Genomic DNA, 24,286 nt, shown 5'->3' with positions numbered 1-24,286 from the left:
AAAGAGGCGAGTTAAAGGAATAGATGAGGTTGAGAGAGAGGTGAGGCAGTGAGATGGGAACAGTGCGGTGAGGTGCAAAGAGAACAATGACACAGTAAGGTCATGATAGTGAGTGACAGAGGTCAGGTACATAGAAGTGTACCTGCGAGAGGTGAATGGTGATGAAGAGATGTGAGAAGGCCAGAGGCGAGATGGGAGTGGGTCCATGAAGATATAGTGGGCGTGAGTTAGAAGACCTGAGGCAACCTAAGGACAGAGGTGGGAGACACAGGTCGGTGAGGCAGAGATGGGGGCTAGAGGGTGGTACAGAGAGGGGACACTAGATAGAGAAGAGCTGCAATTTATTTATTGTGAGATAGAGAGATAAGGTAATACAATATAGAGAGGTAGAAAGATGAGAGAGCCAAGGTAGAGGGAGATGATGTGAAGAGTAAGTTAGTGGAGGTAGACAGAGGTAAGTAAACAGTGAGGGTAGGTAGAGGAAGATGGCGGAGAAAGAGGTGTGGAAAGGGGGAGATACATACGTAGGGGGTTTGGAAGAACATGATAGAGGCGCAGAGGCAAAGGAGAGAGAGTGGTGAGGTAAAGTAAGGATAGGTAGAAAGAGCGAGAGTCAGGGGTAGAGGTACGCAGAAAGAGGTTGAGCTAAAGAGAAGGGGGAAGAACCAGAGATCACTTTATCGGTGGTGGGAGGTTGGGAGTGGGCTCTTGGAAAATGGGAGGCCTGTGCCCAGGCTTAAAAAAGCCTGTGCTTATTTATTTCGTCTACGTGGAAAGCTGAAAAATAAACGCAAAAGATCTAAAAATGTACAAAGCTGAAGCCAACGCTGAAACAAGGCCCTGTCATAAAAGGGCAAGAGAGAGGCCTGCAGACGTCCAGTGTGGTGGAAAGGGTGCCACAATGTTGGATGTTGAAAGGTGGGGCCCCAATACTTTTGCAATAATAGTGTTCCTTTTGGAATGCCCGAAGTGCAGGTTTCCAACACATCCTTAAGACCCAAAAACACTTGATGCAGCGTGTCAGCAACTTCTTTAGTGTCAACAACACGGGATGCAGGGTTTTAGCTACTTTTGGCCAGGTTGGAGCAGGCTGTGCGCTTCGTAGCGCTCTGGTGCGCTTCGAACGGGAAAAACAAAGGCCCTACCGATGCTCACGCATCTCGCTGTACGGCCGTACTGCTTGCAACGCAGGGACTCAGGAGTACGTGGCGGACAGTACAGGCGGTTCGCAGCGCACATAAACATCCAGTCGATGCGATGCGTACAGTTCTCTGCTTTAAAATCACAGCGTACAGTTCAATGCTTTTGGTCTTAGCGTACAGTTCCAATGCCCCCAGGCAGAGGTACGCGACGTACCTTTCGCCTGGGTCTCAGGACACAGTTCAATATTAACCTGGTGTACACAACGTACAGCGCTAACGGGGAAATCAGTGCAGGGAGCCTACGCAGCGCACAGCTCCCTGAATTAAAGAGGACGAAGCGTACCTTTCTCTTCGCGGAGCAGCAGGGGTACGATGCAGCCAGATGAAAGTACGGTGCGTGTGGGTCAGTTCGAAACTTTAGCAGTGGCACACACTCTATGAGAAGCGTAGCAGACGCAAGGAAGTACGGTAGGGGTACGCGGCGCACACTTGGATCCAGGCGGGGAAAACAAACAAAAGCCAGCAGCGCGCGGAAAGCCCTACTGTCCACAAATTACTGCTCCACGCCATGAACACGACCACGTTTCTCCGAGGCGAGGCAGAAATGCCTTGGAGAAACACACGGCCATTTTGGGATTCGGGGGCGTGTTTTTAGGTTTGAGTGACGGATGACGTCGCAGATAGAAAGTACCTAAAAAACACACCCCCGAATCTCCAAAAGACGGGGCTTAAAGGGAGTGACGCCCCTCTCCTCCAATGGCTGGCCAGCATTTACTAGGCCAGCCAATAGAGAAGAGGGGCGGGTTCAAGCCCCCTACACTAAGAAACATAAAATCTTCGGAGCTCCGCCCACTGCTTATGCAGTGCGACGGAGGCTAAAAAACACTTCCAAAGCCAATAGCTCTCAGATGTAAGACCTATTGCCTTTGACAATGCTTATTACACAAGTTAACACTGTCTGGGCAAAGATTTCACGTCATTACTTTAACACCCACATACGGCGATAAACAACCAAAAGGGGGCCAGTCAACCTTTACAAAGGACCTTCCACTGCGCTGCAACACATATTGCTAAATTTTAGTAACTTTTATCTGTTTCAGCGAAAAACATATATTTTTTTTCAAAATCTGCAGGTTGTGTAGCAAATGTAGCAAATCTATGCTTGGGTGCAAAACAAAGATGCAGCAAAATTTCACAATTACAGTGGCCCTTAATATAGTTTACAATTCACTTTGAAAGAGCAGCTCGAGAATTTGCGTTGCTTTATTCTTCTTGTTGACTTAGTTCGATCAACAAAATACATAAAGGGTCTTTAACATCGAAATTGTGTTTTCCAAAAGCAACTGCAGCAGCGGAAAAAAGAAGGCTGCTCATTCAACTGACTATCCTTAAAAGGAGAGGCTTCTTTGGGCTTGAAACGAGGGTGTGTTTTAAAGTCAACTCTGTTTTGGACCTTATATATAAGGTTCTTCAACTGAAAAAGCCTACAATTTACTTACTCAACTTAAGGACGTGGAAACTTCAAGGTAAAACACCTTCCACGATAGAAACTGCTTTAGGCAAGAACGAAGCGATCTATTATGTCGATTAAGGACAAAGTTAGGATCCCATGAAAGGACTGATGTTAGTTTAGGGTGTATTACACTTCTAAATCTTCAATAAAGGATTTAAAAACCACAATCTTAAAAATAGACTGCCGGTGTTTGTTCTGCAAGTAGGCAGCTATAAGCCGCTAAGTGTATGTGTTTTGAAGAGTAGACAAGCCATGACTTTTGGATATGTAACACGTGACAATTTGTCCTGTGATCCTAAAGGGGGGGGGGGGCAAGCTTAAATTATGGCAGTAACAGACACAATATTTCCATTTAGCTGCATAGCATACTGAAGTGATTAGTTTTCTCTAAAGCACTAACTGATCTGAAGTGTGTGCAGATCTGGGCGCAATTTAAACTTTTCGTAAGGGTGTATCACATTTCCAAGGACCATGGCAGATGAGCCCCCGGTAGGAGCAACGAGTATCATCCACACTGGAACTGATGCATTTTCCTGATCCACAGAATTATTTGTAATTGGGCGGTGAGGTGGACATCGGATACAAATATCCCTGACGAGCTGATCCATATGAACAATAAAAAAAGTGATGGATGGAATGCATGACTTCATCTCAGCCACTGGTAATTACTCTTGGCTGCATACTAGTCCATAATTTTTTTTGCCCACCAGAACACAAGTAACCCAAGACCGGTTTTGGCCTATTTGGGCCTCTTGAGATGGGTGCAGCTTGCTTTCAGTGCCAGAGAGAACAGGGCCCACGGCTGGGCATATACGTCGCACTTATGGCGTTGCACTAAAGAATGCACAGAAGTGAGGGATGGAATACTTGAAATATCTCAGCTACTAGTAATTAGTCTAGGCCACATTCCAGTCCATCACTTTTTCTTCGACCACCTTGTTGTTTTTGCAGCAAGTGCGACAAGTATGCCGAGGCGTAGGACCCATGCTCACTGTGCCATACGACCCAAGCTATACCTTACTGAGATGACCTAAATAGGTCGAAACCGATCTGAGGTTGATTGTGTTCCCATATGGAGGGGACCTGGCCTTCAAGGTTAGGCTGGACTCTTCCTATTAGAGCAGAACCAAGATTGATGTGTCAAAGGTGGGTCTCTGCCTAGAATGGCACAGTGGGCACAACATGGTCTGAAATGTGGCCTGAGCAACAGTCAGTGGCTGAGATGAATTCGAGCATTCCTTGCATCACCTTGTTATTTTTTCAGCTGATCCATATAGCACTGCCCAGGGAGTGCAGGTGACAGTAGCTGAAAGTGAAGTTTTGCCATTTTGTGTTCTTGTGTTTGGCGAACAGGTTGATTGCTGGTGTGCCCTACGTAGGATATAATAGTTGAGCACCTACTCATGAGTGTGAGGATATCTCCTGCTGAGTAGATCCACACATTTGTTGACCACCTCTGGGAAGGTTTCTACCATATTCGCTGCATTCAGCGTACCCTGGGTGACGATCACCTTCGCTCTTTTCTTGTGTTTGTATGGGAGCTGGTTTGGCACGGTCTCATCCTCTCCCATTCATTTCCATCACCAACAGACAGGAGAGACACTTAATTTGCAATATGCCACTGTCTTACTGCCCCTAATACCACATGCTTTTCAGCAACATCAGTGCACTTACTCTCCATGTCTGAAGGCGGGGCACCATCAGTTCTCGGTATACGAGCTCTTCCTTGCTCTGTTAACTACAAGCGAGTCAGGCTATAAATGCCCTCCTAGTAATAGTGGGTCCTGTAGTGGGAGGCTTAGACTCTCTTTCTAATTTTGGTGTTAGTACTCTAGATTTAAATGGGACTTTAAAGCCCTATGTGGCGCACTTTAACATTGTATTCATAGTACGGGAATTTAATGAAATACTAAGTCTTAGACAGAGTTTCAATAATGAACCTGTATGATAATGTTATGGAGCTCTTTAACGAATTCAGTAATTGTTAGGGCATCAGAACACCATGACAGAGTCACGGGAGAGCACATACATGGGACTTCTGTCATTCCAGTCTTTCAGCCTACTGGATGAACCTATCCTTTGATCATCGGGTTTATCCTCAGCATTTGCAGCAAATGGAGACTCGCAGATTTCTGGCGCAATATCGTAGAGTTATTCTCCCAATGTCTGTCATTGCAGTGCCAAACAGTCTTGTTAGATCTAAAGGACAAACAGTCTATTTTGCTTTGGTCCATCAGCTGACAAAGGTTACAGACCAGATACTGGTCTGACCAGGGAGAACTGAGCGAAGGGGAAAACTTAAATTATAAGTTCTTTATTCTTTACAACGCTCCTTCATCCTCACCCCCGCCCCACAAACAACTTCTCGACCTGGCACAGGGTTATCCACCAGTATGGCTCTGAGAAACTAGTGCTCAGCCAGTGGCAAAAATATCTTATAACAAATGCTTGATGTCTAGTGCATTTAGGTTCTCCGATGGTCTGAAGTGAAGATTGTTGTTTTTCAGCATGCAGTAGTCGCAGAGCCAAATAAACCCGTCCAAATTCAATGGCGGAAAAAAACTATTTGAGGTGTTGTCTGTGTCCTGTGGACTGTCTGTTTGAGGATCGGTATCACCAGTCACCTCGAATCCAAGATTACTTAGAATTAAAACTACTTGTAATGTTTGGGCCCCACAGATGGCAGGACTGTGCACAGCAAATGATCTACAGGAGCACACACTGCAAGCCAAATTGCAATACACGCTGTACTAAGGTAGGTGCCTCAACTCGCGACCCAGAATACCCTCATAGGACATTCTACATCAGGCACGCTTTAGATCAGAACTAATTTGTCATTTAATCTAGAATAATATCAGCAAACAACGCTGACCAATACAGATAATAACTGAATGAGACACAAAAGAAGCACGCAGATGATATTCATCAGTTAACAGTAAATGTAATGAACCAATTAGTAACTGTATCAAGCTACACACCAGTCTAACGAAAACCTCCATAAAGTGAACTACAGATGTGGTCAAAAACAGTCAGCAGCATCATATGGAAGGAATGAATTAAAACTACACAGTCAATGTGTCCATTAGGAACTGGCAGCTGGTTGTATATATATTTGCCAGATAGACTATTGCAAAGGCTAGCCACTGGCTACCCATAGGCACCTATAGGGAGCAGATAATAATTACAATTACTTACAGAGCATTCTGAGATGCAGAATATGGTGGAATGGATACCTAAACAAAGATGTGTATTTCACAATTCTCTCACTAAGGTTTTGGGTTTCTGTCTATACACGCAACAACCGTTGGGTAACAATTGAATGCAAGTAATCAGAATTAATTGATTGATGCTGCATCTTGTACAGAAGAGCTGAAAAATTGTACATAATGGAAATATTGGGCTAAAAAATAGAACAAATGAAAAAGAATATGCTTTACCGTGATGGATGAGAATATCCCTTCAGGAATAAATAACAGTTTAATGAGTATGAAAAATGAAGTAACAAAAAATCTTACTCAGAATAATAGTAGGAATCTCCTTAGTGAGGAATTCGGTTACCAAAACATAATTACATAACATTCAGTAATTTGTAAACTCATGGCAGCACTAAAAAACCTTCACAAAGCCGAATCTATAAGGTGTGAAAAATAGGATAGAATCCAGATAACAAATATTTCAACAGTAACACGCCATTACAAACTCAAAGTAAAAAACAAAAAAAAAAGATCAAAAAGGATGAACGAATGAAAGGGCACTGGGGCCAAGTCCCTGCTTTAAAACTTGCTGAATGCATAAGCAGCAGTTCTAATTCTCACCCTTTGGTGGAAAAACGAGAGATAGCCAGGGCTTGCATATGCACAGCGACGGGAGAAATGATGTGTTTGGATGTGTAGACGCATGCCATTCATGGTACAGGCATGCAAAATTAACAGCTGGAAAAGAACTTTCTAGTCCTCCTGCTAGTGGTAAGGTACCCTCAAGATTGAGAATGATAACGAGCCAGGACATGAAAATAATTATTATATACTCCTTGATATCAAATCACCAACAGACCTCCTTTTCAGAGAGAGGCTCGGCACTCCGATGGTGCTGAGTAGGGTAAGTGAGATGACCCTCAATTGTGAATATTGCGGGACACCCTTTACTGTGTGTGAAATGTTCAAATATCTCTTGAGAACCTGGGTAATTTTTGAGTGTGGTTGCAAATTTTACATATATTTCTGGAATAATATTTTGAATGAGGGCCCCTTACAATGAATATGCATTTCAAAAGAAAAACACAATTGGTTTTTTTATTTACTTTTTCAAGAAATAAAATTTCATTTTTCCTATGATGCGATTCCTTTTCACTTGACACATACAGAACAATGCAGTGGCATTCGCCAGATTTTTGGAATGTCTCAGTTTTTGTTGGAGGACTGGTATTTTACAATAATGTGCTTTTTCCAAAATGATAGGTGTTCATTGTTCTTGGAGGTTTCACACATGTTAAGGTTTTGCCTGCACAGCACTTGTGAAATCTATTGTATTAAATATATCTTAAAAGGGATTTACTACCGCGCGTTCCCTTCTTATTGGTCTTTGTCACTTTACTTTTCCACGCTTCTATTGGTTGTAGGCCTTCTATTTCCTGTTCTTTCGTGTGTGCTTCTCTTATCAGTTTCCTATCAGCAAAGTACTGTGTTCATCCGCCTTTTTGGAACTTCTTTTAAGAGTCTCAAGCAACGATCGGGAAAACAAAACAAAACCTAACAATGAGCTACACCTTCCTTTAAAGTTACAGTGCTGCAAGAGTGTTGTGGGGTCAGCGCGCTGTTATTATCTCAGTGGAAATCCTCCAACGTGTTTTTTATTCCTTCTTTGCGCTACGGACATAGCGAGCACTACCTAGTGCCCCTGGGGCACAAGCTGGGACCCACTTGAGTGCATTCGTCATCGCGTGCACTCCACTGTCCCCCCGGGGCACAAGCAGGCATCCACTTCAGCACTTTTATTGTCGGTCAGATTCTATTACAGGACCGGAGACTTCAGATTATGCTTCTCAATCTTTACTGCAAAAACACAGCAGCCAATGAAAATGCATATTTTCATACTAACAGTATAACAAAACTACATTTCCCATGGTGCACATATGTATAGGCACGCCCCCACAGTCCATAAGAACCCTTAGCGTGCTGCCATCTTCCTCTTTCTTTGCTGCTCACAGCGAGATAAGTGCACTTTGTTCCCTCTATCTGCTGTTGTTTGCATGTTTTGTAGTGATTTTAACAGCCTCCGCTTTAATGAAGATTACGATTTATTGGTGACAATGATGATGCTATGTTTAGGATGATATATGCCTTCTGTAAACTCTGACTGATTTTGAGGGAATTAGGCATTAGCGGGCGAGCGCTTTGTTGTTAGCGCGTCATTCTGGCCCGCTGGCATTTCATTCCTCAGTGGCACTAGATTCCTGCCGGTATAGGGCATGTAGAGGTGACGGTCGTTGACCGGGGGCAGACCGATATCCTTCTCATTTAGTGAGCCTTTGTTCCCGGTTGTGATCTCTCCCCATTAGGTGCGCACTCCTCGCGCATGTGCAAGGGCTTCCTTCATTGCCCAGTGACGCTGCAGGTACCGGGTGGCTCTCGGCGGCGACGCGCTGCCCAACGCGCTGAATTTGGGCTTGTTTTGGGCGGTTTTTCAGTCGCGTTTGGGCGGCGCGTTAGCAGCGCGAATATCCCCATAATTCAAACGGATTTTTCCTACGATTATCGCTCTGCCTTAGTGATCGCCTGTAGCAGGTTGTAAAATCCTGGCCAGAAGAGAGTGAGCACACGCTCTGTTTATTGTTGCATTGGCCTGGGTCTCTGACCCTTCAGACTACAGCTTTGCTGAGGGTGTCTTTAGGAAATTCTTTAGCTAAAACTGTTGTGTGCTGGTGGGTTGACCCCCCCCCCCCCATTACCCCTCCGTGTGGCTGTGAAAGGGACTCACAGAGCACTTCTTTTTCATTTGTATTGCATAGCTATTGTTATAGCTTCACTCCACCCCTGACAATGGTTGAGTGGGAGCAATACCCAGAAGAGTATGCTGAGGAGGAGACATATGAGCAGGAGGCTGTTGTGGAGGACAACCTAGTAAATGCTTTGGACGCCTCGGTCCAGTCCTCTGTGAACAGGGCGAAGGAGACCACGGTCCCACAGACTGTTCAACAGGCTTTAGCAGCGGCTCTGCGCCCTATCAGGAAACAGCTCGAGGGCTTCGCCAAGAGACATGGCTACGACAAAAAGCCGCAAAAGAAGAAGTCAGAGGCTTCCACATCTGACCAGGGCTCTTCAAACCCAGTGCAGTGGCCACATGCACAGGCTCTTGCCACGTTGCCCGCTAGTGGGACGGCTGAACACTCCTATTCCAGTAGTAAGGCCAAAGCTAAGTCTAAGACCTATACAGATACAGATACTGACACTGCCACGACAAATACAGATACTGACACCGACACCTCGGAGGAGCCTCCCCCTCCAAAGAAGGCGAAGACAACTCCGCCGGCAGGGGCGGATCCTCCCTCTACCCCTTTCACCTTTGATCTTTCCGACATCATGCACCCTCGATCCTCAGACTGGGTGCCTCCCCCCGCTGTTTCGGCCTATCTTCATGAAAACTTGAGGAAAAACTTCCCCACGGAAGTGCGCAATCGCCTAAAGTCAGAGTGTCCGCGCCCCGAGCTGCCGGACAAGGTGGCAGAAACGCCCGAAATTGACGCAAGCCTGCTAACATTCCTGCGAAAATTCTCAAAGGACCCCAAACGTGGCATCGACCGCGCCTGGCGGGGATGCCAGGATAAACTGCTGGACGTTGTGGGCCCTTTGGCCAAAATCCTGGAAATGGCCTTGGCAGCCAAGGAGTCCTCTCTCCCGATAGACCCTGATATTTTGGCAGGTTGGACCCAACGGGCCATATGCCTCATAGGAAACGCAAATTGCCCAATCTCATCGGAACGGCGGAAGTCACTCCTGATTCGGATGGACAGCAACCTTACGGAGCTGGCGGATGCAGAACCCGGACCCCTTGCGGCGGGACAGCTCTTTGGGGAGCGATTCGTCAAGGACGTTGCAAAGTACGTCAGTAGGTTTACTACCCTGGATAACGCGCAATCTGGGATAAAACGAGTGTTCAACCAGGGTGTTTTTAATCGGGCCGGGCGAGGCGGGGGCCGCTTGTCAGGCCGTGGTGGTCACCAACGTTCCCAGAGAGGCGACTTTGGTCGCGGAAGAAATGACTATGATTCCACTCGTGGAGGTACCTTCTACCCATCCCGCAGGAGGTTCAACAGGGCGAACTTCAAGGCCCAGCAGCCCACAGGTGAGCGTTGTAGACCTTTCTCTTCTTCCTTTGGGGGGTCGCACTCAACACTGTCTACGTCAGTGGCAGGAGCTAACTCAGGACTCCTGGGTGTTGCAAACCGTGCAGGGTTTTCAGTTAGAGTTTTACTCTCGTCCATTTCAGTCAAGTCCCCCAGCAAATCTCCATTTTTCCCAACAAGATCGCAGTTTTATAGACGAGGAGATTGCAGAGTTGCTGCGGAAGCACGCGATAGCAGCAGCCAGGGGGCCTCACGGCTTCTGCAGCAACATATTTATTGTACAGAAGAAAGGAGGTGGGGACTGGTTCTGAATCTCAAAGAATTCAATCAATTCCTAACGTACAACCATTTCAAGATGGAAGGTATCCATCTTCTTGCGGATTTGCTGCAGGAAGGAGATTGGATGGTCAGGTTAGATCTCAAGGACGCATACCTATCCATTCCAATCTTTCCGCCGCATCGCAGGTTCCTCCAGTTCAGCTGGAACGGCCGATGCTACGAATATTTGGCTCTTCCTTTCGGGCTCTCCTCAGCTCCTTGGTGCTTCACCAAGGTGATGAAACCAGTGGTGGCCCATCTCAGAGAAAGGGGCATACGGCTCATAATATACCTCGACGACATCTCGATCATGGCACAGAATGGAGCAACACTCAGGCAGCACCTCGTCCTTACGACAACGCTGCTTCAGAGCCCAGGTTTTGTTATCAATCCGAAGAAGTCGGTGATTGTTCTGACTCAGAAGATAGACTTCCTCAGATTCACGATAGACTCACAGTCGGCCCAACTGTGCCTTCCAAAGACGAAACTGAAGGATCTCAAGAAGGAGATCCTAAAGTTATTGAACAGTCAAACAGTCACACTCAGGGCGATAGCAAGAGTAGTGGGGATATTGGCCTCATCCATTCAAGCGATATTCCCAGGCCCTCTTCATTACAGGGCCCTTCAATGCCTAAAAATCAAACATCTCCAGAAGGGACTGTCCAATTCGGACGTCATCCCACTGTCACAGGAAGTCAGGTCAGAGCTACAGTGGTGGCTAGGCCATGTGGACGCCTGGAACGGCAGAGCAATCTTCGGATCTCAGCCAGAGGTGGTAATCGAGTCGGACGCCAGCCGATGGGGCTGGGGCGCATGCTGCGGGGACATCTCCACGGGCGGCAGGTGGTCTCCGCAAGAACTTTCCTTGCACATAAATTGCTTAGAACTGCTCGCAGGGTCGTTCGCAATTCGGATGCTATCCCCTAGGCAGACATCATGTTGTATCCTCCTCCGCATGGACAATGTGTCAGCGGTGAGGTACATCAACAAGTTGGGCGGCACGAGATTGTCTCTTCTTGTGTAGATAGCCAAAGATTTTTGGCACTCCTGCCTCACGAATCAGATCTCAGTGATGGCAGAATACATTCCGGGTCAGTCCAATCAGGTGGCGGATTGGAACTCCAGGCACCTCAGGGACTTCAGCGACTGGAAGTTGCATCCTGAAGTCTTCCAGTGGCTTCAGAAGATTTGGAGTCCATTCTGGACGGACCTCTTTGCCTCCAGACTCACTTATCAGATTCCCCAGTTTTTTAGCTGTAGGCCGGATCCATTGGCGAAGGCGACCGATGCCTTTCTGCAGGACTGGTCGAATGCGACACAGTATGCGTTTCCCCCGTTCTTGTTGATCCCCAGAGTGATGACGCAGGTCATCAGGCAACGGGCGGAGTTAGTCATGGTGACGCCGTGGTGGACGTCCCAGTCGTGGTTCCCCAAATTGTTACAATGGAGTTGCACTCTTCCCAGGTTACTACCGGAGTCGGAATCGCTGTTGCTGGGTCCTCTTCAGGAGCAGCATCCATTGATTCTAGAGGGCAGGCTCACGCTGATGGCATGGAGGCTTTCAGGGAACAATGGCAAATGCCAGGAGTTTCGGACAGGACTTTGGACTTTATCAGACAGGCCTGGGCACCTTCTACCAGAAAACGGTATTCCTCGGCCTGGAAGAACTGTGTGAATTGGTGCGTGGAACGACATTTGGATCCCGTGGGGGCAGAATTACCCCATGTGTTGAATTTTTTGTCGGTAAGGCGGCGGAAGGTCTGGCTTATCGATAAGGTAACAACTTCCGATCGGCCATTTCTGCGGGGCATGCCCAGATAGACGGGAAACCGGTAGGTATGCACCCAGTAGTATGCAAATTGCTTAAAGGTATTAGGGTTGCCAACCCTCCCCAGCCCAAATATAGGGGTCTGTGGGACGTGTCCTTAGTGATATCTTTATTCAACAAATGGCCTGTTAATGCACTCCTATCTAGGAAGCAGCTATCTGCTAAGCTGGCCATGCTGCTTTGCCTGTCGTCGAGCAGATGTTCCTCGGATGTGAGAGCTCTCGACGTTACAGGTAGAGTATTTACCCCCTAAGGGGTTTCATTCCATATTACAGGTCGTACTAAAACATTGTCAAGATATATTAACTATAATGCTTTTCCAGAAAATGAAAAATTATGTGTGGCACAATGTTTAAAGACATATGAGGAATGCACGAGGGCCTTAAGGCCTCAGGGTTGTTGTCAATTGTTGATTGCACTGCAGAAACCTTTGCCAGATGGCCAGATGGCTTCGATTCATAATGCAAGAAGCTGGTATTGACACACAAATATTTGGTGCTCATTCTGTGAGAGGCGCAATGGCGTCAAAAACGTTCATGTTTGGTTCTAACATTCAGGACATTATGCGTTGTGCAGATTGGTCCTCTGAGTCGACATTTAAGAAATTTTATTATAAGCCGGTGGGTGATATTACTTCTGTGGTTTTTAAAGAGCGTTAAACTAGCATAATCTGAAGCCTCCGGTCCTGTAATAGAATCTAAAATTTGCTAGCATTCGCGCCAAGAATTTTCAATTATATTAAGGACACGGAGGCGAGGATTATCCCACCCGGCTTGGTTAAGTGTAACAAGCTTGCCCACCCATATATTCAGTGGTTATGGTGGTTTCATTTCCTTTGTTTCAGGATCAGAAAAGAAGTCTGACTAGACGGAGAAAGCTGTCAGGATCATATGCTTGAGGACCATATTTTCTTCCACGTTGGAGGAGTTGTACAATTATTCAAGTTATCGTTTGGACTTGTTCGCTTCAAAGAAAGAGGAAGATGGCAGCACGCTAAGGGTTCTTATGGACTGTGGGGGCGTGCCTATACATATGTGCATCATGGGAAATGTAGTTTTGTTATACTGTTATTATGAAAATATGCATTTTCATTGGCTGCTGTGTTTTTGCAGTAAAGATTGAGAAGCATAATCCTCGCCTCTGTGTCCTTAATAAAATTGAAAAATCTTGGCGCGAATGCTAGCAAATTTTAGATTCAGGCGTACAGCTGGCCCAAAAAATTATTTCAGCAGCCTGTCACATAAGCAGACATCTTAGAACCAGGCTACGTTTCTGGTCTGTGTTGTTTAAACACATTGTACTAACATTGAGCAGATGAGGTGAAAGCATATTATAAACCGCATCACGGCTATATCTCGCTACAAGGGTCCGTGCATCCGTTCAGGCCAGAAAGGAACAAGTGCTCTTGCATTTTCTATTGGAACAAAAATTCCCCTAATCACAATAATTGCTTTATTCTTCCCCGATTATCCTGTTTCCCCAAGCACTTATGAAATGCTTAATGAATAGTAAGCGGACCAAAATGGGCCCATATTTCCAGCATCGCCATTGGATGAAAATGTAGGGTCTGCTATAGAAATCTAGATTAGCATATTAAAACCTGCATTGTGGCTATATCTCGCTACACGGGCCTGTACATCCATTCGGACCAGAAAGAACAAGTGCTGTTGCATCTACATTGAAACAAAAAATCATCCAATTACAATAAATGTCTTATTCCACCATCATCCTGTTTTCCCCAAGCACTAATGTTATTCCTAATGCATAGTAAGCAGCCCGGAATAGGCCCATATTCCAGCATTGCCTTTGGACGATAAAGACAACAAATGAAATCACTTCAACAACACAACTTTTTTTTATCATTCCTATCCGATATAACACTTTAGTCAAAGTCAAATATTTTCACAATTTCTATTGGTTCATAAGATCCTCCAGTGACAAACACGGGTTGCTTCTTCCACCAGCATCCAGTTTGCCTGTGTACTCCAGAAAGGCTTCATACAAAGCAAGGTGACCAGAATCGGGTCCATATTTCGATCAAAATAAATAAATAGTAAGGCACCAAATAGCAGCGCTTCTCTCGATGTGAAATTACCCCAGGGCAACTGCCAAATTGTTAAAATCAATCACATATAGTCTAAAATACTTTAAAAGACAAACACTTTTATAGTTTTTACTGGATAGCCCAATTCACCGATCGCAAACACGGATTGCTTCTAATTCAAACATTCGGTTTGTCAGAGCACTCCGGAAATGCTACTACATTTCGAGCAGACCAGAATTTGGTCCATATTTCACTTATTACAGATATTGAAATATCCAATCACAGCGCTCCTTCCAATCTAAAATGATTTGAGGCATCAGCCAAGTGTTACACTTACATATAGTATGCATCATTATGCCAAAGCACAGTTGAAACGGCACATTCCTTTCACTGCGCAATGATCAATAAAAGATATAATTATGAATGTATCCAACAAATAGCAACTACTATGTGCATAGTAAAATACTGCAAAAAACGGACCCATACAATACCAATCAGAGCAAACTAATCTGATGGTTCATCCAATATCCTCGGATTATATGGAATCAAGGAAAAGGAACACTATAAACAGCCAGGTGTGTGAATAGTTATTGACTGTGTGTACGGAACAGCACGTATAAAAATCACACAGTTAACACTTACGTTAAAACAAATTGAAATGTTTAAACATTTAGAACAAGAAAGCGCAATTAGCGGATTAGTGGTTACTCTTTGGATTGACTGCTTTCATTGTATTTACTTACAACAAGGGGTGGTGAGGGACAGAGTCTCTGAATTAAGCAGAATACTCTCACCCAGTCAAAAGATCAGGGCTAGATCCAACACCGTTTTTTAGCTCATTGCACCATCCCAGTTTCAGAACCTGGCTGTATGCAAATTAGTCTGTTCCTGTCCCAGTGCATGATGGGAACAGGGCAAACCAAACTACAAAAGCCAATTCTTACACTGGGAAGGAAACAAGCTTCCGGGGACCGGTTTCTGGCATTACAGCCGTCTTCGGCCCGGCTTGCTTGAATCCTGATGGTGCAATGAGCAAGGGACTCATGTCTGAGTATACCCTTCCACGCTTAGGGTGGACAAAAATATTTACAACAAGGGGTGGTGAGGGACAGAGTCTCTGAATTAAGCAGAATACTCTCACCCAGTCAAAAGATCAGGGCTAGATCCAACACCGTTTTTTAGCTCATTGCACCATCCCAGTTTCAGAACCTGGCTGTATGCAAATTAGTCTGTTCCTGTCCCAGTGCATGATGGGAACAGGGCAAACCAAACTACAAAAGCCAATTCTTACACTGGGAAGGAAACAAGCTTCCGGGGACCGGTTTCTGGCATTACAGCCGTCTTCGGCCCGGCTTGCTTGAATCCTGATGGTGCAATGAGCAAGGGACTCATGTCTGAGTATACCCTTCCACGCTTAGGGTGGACAAAAATATTTACAACAAGGGGTGGTGAGGGACAGAGTCTCTGAATTAAGCAGAATACTCTCACCCAGTCAAAAGATCAGGGCTAGATCCAACACCGTTTTTTAGCTAATTGCACCATCCCAGTTTCAGAACCTGGCTGTATGCAAATTAGTCTGTTCCTGTCCCAGTGCATGATGGGAACAGGGCAAACCAAACTACAAAAGCCAATTCTTACACTGGGAAGGAAACAAGCTTCCGGGGACCGGTTTCTGGCATTACAGCCGTCTTCGGCCCGGCTTGCTTGAATCCTGATGGTGCAATGAGCAAGGGACTCATGTCTGAGTATACCCTTCCACGCTTAGGGTGGACAAAAATATTTACAACAAGGGGTGGTGAGGGACAGAGTCTCTGAATTAAGCAGAATACTCTCACCCAGTCAAAAGATCAGGGCTAGATCCAACACCGTTTTTTAGCTCATTGCACCATCCCAGTTTCAGAACCTGGCTGTATGCAAATTAGTCTGTTCCTGTCCCAGTGCATGATGGGAACAGGGCAAACCAAACTATAAAAGCCAATTCTTACACTGGGAAGGAAACAAGCTTCCGGGGACCGGTTTCTGGCATTACAGCCGTCTTCGGCCCGGCTTGCTTGAATCCTGATGGTGCAATGAGCAAGGGACTCATGTCTGAGTATACCCTTCCACGCTTAGGGTGGACAAAAATATTTACAACAAGGGGTGGTGAGGGACAGAGTCTCTGAATTAAGCAGAATACTCTCACCCAGTCAAAAGATCAGGGCTAGATCCAACACCGTTTTTTAGCTCATTGCACCATCCCAGTTTCAGAACCTGGCTGTATGCAAATTAGTCTGTTCCTGTCCCAGTGCATGATGGGAACAGGGCAAACCAAACTACAAAAGCCAATTCTTACACTGGGAAGGAAACAAGCTTCCGGGGACCGGTTTCTGGCATTACAGCCGTCTTCGGCCCGGCTTGCTTGAATCCTGATGGTGCAATGAGCAAGGGACTCATGTCTGAGTATACCCTTCCACGCTTAGGGTGGACAAAAATATTTACAACAAGGGGTGGTGAGGGACAGAGTCTCTGAATTAAGCAGAATACTCTCACCCAGTCAAAAGATCAGGGCTAGATCCAACACCGTTTTTTAGCTCATTGCACCATCCCAGTTTCAGAACCTGGCTGTATGCAAATTAGTCTGTTCCTGTCCCAGTGCATGATGGGAACAGGGCAAACCAAACTACAAAAGCCAATTCTTACACTGGGAAGGAAACAAGCTTCCGGGGACCGGTTTCTGGCATTACAGCCGTCTTCGGCCCGGCTTGCTTGAATCCTGATGGTGCAATGAGCAAGGGACTCATGTCTGAGTATACCCTTCCACGCTTAGGGTGGACAAAAATATTTACAACAAGGGGTGGTGAGGGACAGAGTCTCTGAATTAAGCAGAATACTCTCACCCAGTCAAAAGATCAGGGCTAGATCCAACACCGTTTTTTAGCTCATTGCACCATCCCAGTTTCAGAACCTGGCTGTATGCAAATTAGTCTGTTCCTGTCCCAGTGCATGATGGGAACAGGGCAAACCAAACTACAAAAGCCAATTCTTACACTGGGAAGGAAACAAGCTTCCGGGGACCGGTTTCTGGCATTACAGCCGTCTTCGGCCCGGCTTGCTTGAATCCTGATGGTGCAATGAGCAAGGGACTCATGTCTGAGTATACCCTTCCACGCTTAGGGTGGACAAAAATATTTACAACAAGGGGTGGTGAGGGACAGAGTCTCTGAATTAAGCAGAATACTCTCACCCAGTCAAAAGATCAGGGCTAGATCCAACACCGTTTTTTAGCTCATTGCACCATCCCAGTTTCAGAACCTGGCTGTATGCAAATTAGTCTGTTCCTGTCCCAGTGCATGATGGGAACAGGGCAAACCAAACTACAAAAGCCAATTCTTACACTGGGAAGGAAACAAGCTTCCGGGGACCGGTTTCTGGCATTACAGCCGTCTTCGGCCCGGCTTGCTTGAATCCTGATGGTGCAATGAGCAAGGGACTCATGTCTGAGTATACCCTTCCACGCTTAGGGTGGACAAAAATATTTACAACAAGGGGTGGTGAGGGACAGAGTCTCTGAATTAAGCAGAATACTCTCACCCAGTCAAAAGATCAGGGCTAGATCCAACACCGTTTTTTAGCTCATTGCACCAGACTAGACGGCTGTAATGCCAGAAACCGGTCCCCGGAAGCTTGTTTCCTTCCCAGTTTAAGAATTGGCTTTTGTAGTTTGGTTTGCCCTGTTCCCATCATGCACTGGGACAGGAACAGACTAACTAGTTGTAAATAATTTCATTGTATTTACAGCAGCTGGCTGCATGCGTTTGCAGCATGCTTTCAAATATAATCTCGTCCTATTAGCACGCATTTCTACTGTGCTTTTTAGATGTATGTTTTAAAAAAAGTATTTTTGGCTCAGTCGCTTTTGAAATAATTTTTGAGTTTAAAAAATGCATTTTCTGAAATATTGCAGAGCCAGCATGGCTGTATGCTTTTGATTTAGCTGCAACTCTTTTTTAATTTAATTTAGACAATTCTATTGTGTACGTAATTTTACGGGCAAATTTAAAGAAATAGCGTGTAAGTGCCAGTTCCCCATATGATATCATGAATGATGTTGGAACCTGGTGTGATTTGGGTCTGTGACTAAGAATGCTATGTACGACATTGATGCCCTAATTGAGGTATGTTTGTATAGAGGGATACCATGTCCAGAATAACCAAAAAGGATCCCTGAGTGGGTTGATGAAAGTCTTCAATGAGATATATAAAATCTATGCTATCACGTATATAACATTCTATGAAGGGCATACTTGATAAAGAAGTCAATATATTGACCAATTGGTTCGAGGATAGAGCCACGTCCCGAAACAATGTCTGCTGGGGGGCCAACAAGATTTTTGTGAACTTTAGGAAGAGTATAAATGACTGGCATGCATGGGTTCGGTACATTGAGGTATGAGAACTTCTTTTTGCTGAGAAAACTCATCTCTTGAGCTTTGTTTGTACGTCTGAGTATTTCACTTTCTATCTCACTTGTTAGATCTTTAGTAAGTTTTGCATAATGGTCAGTGTTATTCAGTTGGTGTAGGAGTTCCAGTTTGTATGAGTCTATATCCTGTAGGACAATGCCTTCAACTGAGTCTGCAGGTTTGACAATAATGGTACTATCCATTTTGAGAGTTTTGGGGGCTTCACGTTCTTGTAATGAGATGTTATATGGGGTTGAAGTGTTTTTTGTTTGTATACCTCAAGGTCTCGGAGTACTAGTTTTTCAAAAGTGAAAATCTCAACAGGCAGGCTGGCTGTGGGCAGACAAAATTTGTCACCTCCAAAAGATGCTTTTAGGTGATTTTTTCTAAAAGAAAAATCTCAAAACTTCCCTGTGAAGGTCAAAAGAATGGGTGCATTCTGTAGGGACAAACAACAAACCTTTATTCAGTAAGGTGATTTCTGTACTTAACAGTGTGTGTGTTAAGTAAAAGATGGGTATTGTTTCCATACTTTCTACTGTAGAGAGAGGCCCTTTGATAGTATTTCTTACAAGTGCTTCGATCCCTTGGTATATTGTTGACCACTGGGATTTGCCTCATCCTCCGCGTGTTGAGTGTAGAAAAGGATTATCTCTAGAGTTTGGAGTGGAACTTGTACCTTCTCAGGGATCAGAGCCATCTCCCAACTCTTCCAAAGTGTCTGAAAAAGTCAAATTTTGTTGTTGTTTATTGAAACAGCCCAACAGGTAACCAGAGGAGGGTGGGTGTATGTGCGATTGGTGTAATATTCACCCTATAACTATGGATAGGTATGTTCGATTTTAGAATTGTGAATATCTTTTCTCACTGTGTTTGATTTTTTCTACTGTTCAACGCAATAAAATTCCGATATGGTCTTCTTCATTTTTCTAAGACTGCCTTTGCATCTTTAATGACATGACTCTGTAATTTGTTGCTCCATATCACCAGTTTGCTCTCATAGTTTCTTACAGTGTTCAATTGCAGTGTCTATTCCCAACACCATCCAGTGTCGGAAACAGGTAGTGCCTATAAAATTAAATCCCTGTCTGTATTTTTTATTTTCAGTAAATACTCCTGACACATACCTGACCTGCAGTCCTTTTGGAATAGTGCCTGATTTTAAATATTCAATTTGCATTTATATCATCAGTTGCATAGGTGCATATTTCATCCAACATTTTTCGAGTTAGTCTGGAAGACTGGTGGAGGGTTTCTGGAGTCGTCAGATTTATCTTTAAAGAGTGAGGGTCCCTGTAGGATATTCTCTATATAGTCATTCGAGTATACATGTGTAAACTCTGAGATAGTTAGCAAGCCATGTACTGTGTGGTGCAGAAGTTAGCCGATATGTGGTAAAAAAACTGAAAAATTTGAGAACCGCTAGTGTTTGAGGAAAAACACAAATAAAGGAGAGTAAGCAAAACCCGTGCACTCATTTGATTGCACAATGCTAATAATATTTCAATAAGGGAGACCCAAGGATGGGGGTCTGGGGTAATAACTATAACAAAAGAAACATACTCGTCCCATTAACCAGCATGCTGCCCTCTCACACTCCCTTTGGAGAACTCATTGTCCCGAAAGTACTCCATCCTACCAGTCCGAGCTTTCGGCGCATCCCCAGTTTTGGGATGATTCGTGCCCAGTAAAGGCATGTGGCGTTCAACCTTCAGACTCGGACAACCCTCCTGCCTTTCACTGCAGGCTGATTGGAGCTCCTTAAGGATATCCAGAATATTTCCAGCTCCGGTCAGTGCCTCTCATACTACTGCACACTCTCTCCTTCACCAGTATTACCCTTTTCAAGGGATTTAAGCTGCTTCTCTTTCGGGTTATTTAGGCCATCCCCACCCACCCTGTTCCTGAGACTTGTCACCAGGGACATCCTCATTCAGCAACTGCAATACCTTTCAGAGTGTACGTACAGTCTAATGAGTGTTGCCTACGCCTTGTACTGGCTCACTTTTCTTTTTCTTAGCCTCACTCGGATCACACTTTCTCAATTATTGGTTCAATTCTCTCTCTCTCTCCAGCTAGTTGTATCCCTCTGAGTCCCGATGATGAGCCTGCCACCTTTATTGGAATCGAAACGCCGTTGACTTCAACGAAATGGACCGTATAATATTGTAGAGAACTTAATGTAACGGGCGTGTTGTTCATGTGTTTGTTGATACACTGTATCTCTTCTAAAGAGAGCATCAAGCATGCTTATTTTGTACCAATATTCAGTGCGCCACTATGTGTCTTGAAATGGTTTCTCATAAACTCCTTTGAATACATTGTATTCGCCATTTAGTTCTTGGCATCTAAAGTATTGTTACTAGCGACCAGTCTATTTTTGAACAAGGCAGGGTACACCGAAAAAACCTCTTCAATGTGTCCTGCACATCGCATGCCAGATCAAGGGCAAGTTTCTAATATGTGGCAGAGAAGCCTAATTGTGTATTGCTATTTGTAGTATTTTAAAAGAGTAGCTACTGTCAGGAAAAGAACACCCGTGCTGCGAGTACCAGCACTTGTCAGCAGAGGAATAGTACTTTTATGTTTAAATTTGTTTTATTAGTTTCAGTAGAAATCACAGTCAATACAAAGCAATAAAGAAGTCTGCGTAGGAAGGAAGAACAATCCTTACATTCATGTCGAGCATATAAACCAAGTAGCTGCTGATTGCGCAGACCGTGCGCTACCGGAGGGGAGTACCCGTCCGCACATAATCAGCCAAACCAGAACATCCAGAAGAGGAAAAACTGAACAAATACCCCCCCCACCCCACCCATTCACCCCCTCCGCCCCCCACCCCAACCAGTGTACCGGAATTCCGAATTGTGGTTTCTAATGCGCTTCGTTCCGGAACAGTACTTTTAATGGGAGTACCTGCACTTCTCAATAGCAAAGAGGTATTGGGGATACTGAGTATGTGTACTTTAACTTTCAAGCGCAGATTATTGGTATATGCATGGAGTATAAATCTGACAGCTACAAGGCCTGTTACCGCTATCTGACGCCAGCCTAATATTCTAATGGTTTGAGGTGTACATTGCAGACTGGAATTTGATTTGGTGCTTCTTTATGTGTGTTAACATCAGAGTATGTGCCATATGTGCTGAAAATAACTGCATGACTTTAGAGGTTAAAATTATTTTCACATTTCAATGTCTTAAGGATTTTGAGGGGGTGTAAGATATATTTTGGGGCCTCTGTTCAGAAGAACTTTGAATTGTATTCCCCATTTCCAACTATTTCAAGTCTGCATGATGTCACACAATATTGAATAAGCTACAATTTCAGAAACAGCATCACACAAAACAGTCGAAATCAGTCTTTCTGGTGCCCCAAAATGCTTTAAGATGATAATGAGTAAACAGAGCCAGAGGTAAAGTTAAAGGTAGGTAGAGAGAGGGAGAGGGGTTGTGATCGAGAAATGGAAGAGTCTGAGGTCATATAGAGAAAAGAGAAAGACCTTCGCATGGGACCTTTGGAAGGTGGGGGCCCTGGGCTATTGCCCACCTTGCCCATGCCTTAAAAATATATTTGCACAGAGCAGCATCCGCCTGCTTCTCTTCCTAAATTCAACTACGTCTACGAGAAAACTTGTTTTATGGCCCAACGAAAAAGTTAGAACTGCGAGATTTATTGGGTTAAGATGTGCAAGCAGGGTGGAAGCATTAATACAGGACTTTCTGGCACTCTCAGACAAACCTGAAACGATATGGTCTTCTTTTAATGCTCTGTAAGCATGTTATGTAGGTTTTATTAATATTGTTAGCCCACTTTTCCTGTTGTATCTTGAGTATCTTGTTACAAAAGACATGCACTTGAATCACAAAGATTTTTCTGTGAGTTGGTGTGATTTAAAAATTAAAACATTTGGATATCCAAAATGCAAATAATCTTCTTTTTACAAAGAGTGTTTTAAACAGTAATTTACTGATCATATTTAAATCAACTGCACATGGTGGAAGCATTTTATAAATTATAATTATTTTTGCTCTTCTCAAAATACAAGTTCTTGTCTTATTTGTGTTTTTCAGAAAATCTAATAAATGACTGAACATATAAAGAAGAAGAGAAAGTTGCCATGAATAAGACCAGGATATCACTGAGAAAGGTTTGCAGTTGGTCATTATCTAACGAGCACTTATCGAGTATGAGGTTCACACCAAGCCATGCCAATGACATCTTGACCACTTCTTGATGGTGGGAAGCCCTTTAAATCAATACCTGAAGCTTTTGTTTAAGTGCCTTCAGAGAGCAGGTCTCATCGAGTTAGTCTGCCACATTAAATTGCAATAAGAATTATAGATAACGTTTACACAAAAAAACAGAATACATACCGATGTTGGGATGATTTAAAATCTTCATTATTCGTACTTCTCGAAATAACTGAAAAGTAAACAAAGAGCTTTGATTTAATGTAAAATGTTACACTTTGCAAAACATATTACAGTTTACATGAGGACTAATCAAAAAAATAAAATATGGTAAAAATTAAAAACCAATAACCGTAAAGCCATATTTCACATAAACACTGTTTACAATTGCTATCAGCTAGGGCACAGTCACAATAATCCCAAAAGGTTCGTAAACCTTCAAATTACTTTGCGAGTCATCTTCTTATTTTGAACTTCCGTGAGAATATTTTCTAATAGATTAAATGTTTTTTCATAGAAATAGTCGTAAAGGCATAGCTGTATACACAAGAGACTGCCCAGATACCATTTAGTGGTTAGAAAATGAAAAATACAGGGAATAAGCGGTCTTCGCAGACATAGGTGATCTTGTGCAAAGAAAGTAACATAATGCTAACAAAATGTAGGTTTTGTTTAGCTTTCGAATAACCATTTTTTCAGGAAATCCTAGATATCAGGAAATACCTAAAAACATGCATGAACTCTACAGGTGTCATACACTGATTACCAGTGTACACATTTGTATAGATCAACTGTGCAGAATAATCCAAAGGGAAACATCTTCAAGTGGAAATTGAAGTACTGTCAATAATCTGGTCTGATAGTAATGTAGGTGAAAAAAGACAATTTTGTTTGAAAGAGGGCACCTATCATTAATGTTATTAGTTATTTTTGCAGTTTTGTATAGGGCTCAAGACGCAAGAATATGCAATGCCATGGACATCATACCTAAAACTAGAGGTGGGGAATATGCAGAAATGTTTATTTCATGAAAGCCAGAAGAGGAAGCTTGAAAAACATGGGGTTTGTATTAATGAGTTTTAAAAAATACTTTATTTGCAGAGTAAAGAGCAGGATCACTAGTAGTAAGAGATCATATTGATGGATTCACAATTAAAGGCCATGTGGTAGTTTGGCACAGAGCAGTCAGGCTTAATTTAAGAGGCAATGTGTTAAGTATGTGTGAAACAGTTCAAATAGTAAAACAATGAAAACACCGCACAAAAAATATGCCACACCTAATTAGACAAATAGAGCTTAATTTATTGAACAAAACAAGGCCAATATGACAAAAATCCAATAAGTAGAATCGGAGTTATGAATTTTCTAAAGAATACAGTGAAATGTAGTGCTTAAAAGCATGAAGCGCCAACTGGGGCTCTCTGTCCACGCTAGACTAGGTCAAATCCAATAGTTCAGGCCATC

The 24,286-nt window shown here is 43.9% G+C and overlaps 1 protein-coding gene across 4 annotated transcripts in view; it reads right to left on the bottom strand.

Annotated features, from left to right (window-relative positions):
* Positions 1–24,286, bottom strand: part of MARK1 (microtubule affinity regulating kinase 1) — a 492,874-nt gene that overhangs the window by 139,284 nt on the left and 329,304 nt on the right. For all 4 annotated transcript variants that reach the window (XM_078649810.1, XM_078649807.1, XM_078649809.1 and 1 more), the window contains exon 4: positions 23,006–23,054. In XM_078649810.1, the coding sequence (XP_078505936.1) occupies positions 23,006–23,054 (49 nt within the window). The remainder of the gene's footprint in view (positions 1–23,005; positions 23,055–24,286) is intronic.

This window comes from Lissotriton helveticus, chromosome 6 (genome assembly GCF_964261635.1).
Source record: "Lissotriton helveticus chromosome 6, aLisHel1.1, whole genome shotgun sequence".
Lineage (NCBI taxonomy): Eukaryota > Metazoa > Chordata > Amphibia > Caudata > Salamandridae > Lissotriton > Lissotriton helveticus.
The sequence above is the reverse complement of the archived record's forward strand: the minus strand, read 5'-3'. Positions and strand labels throughout refer to the sequence as shown.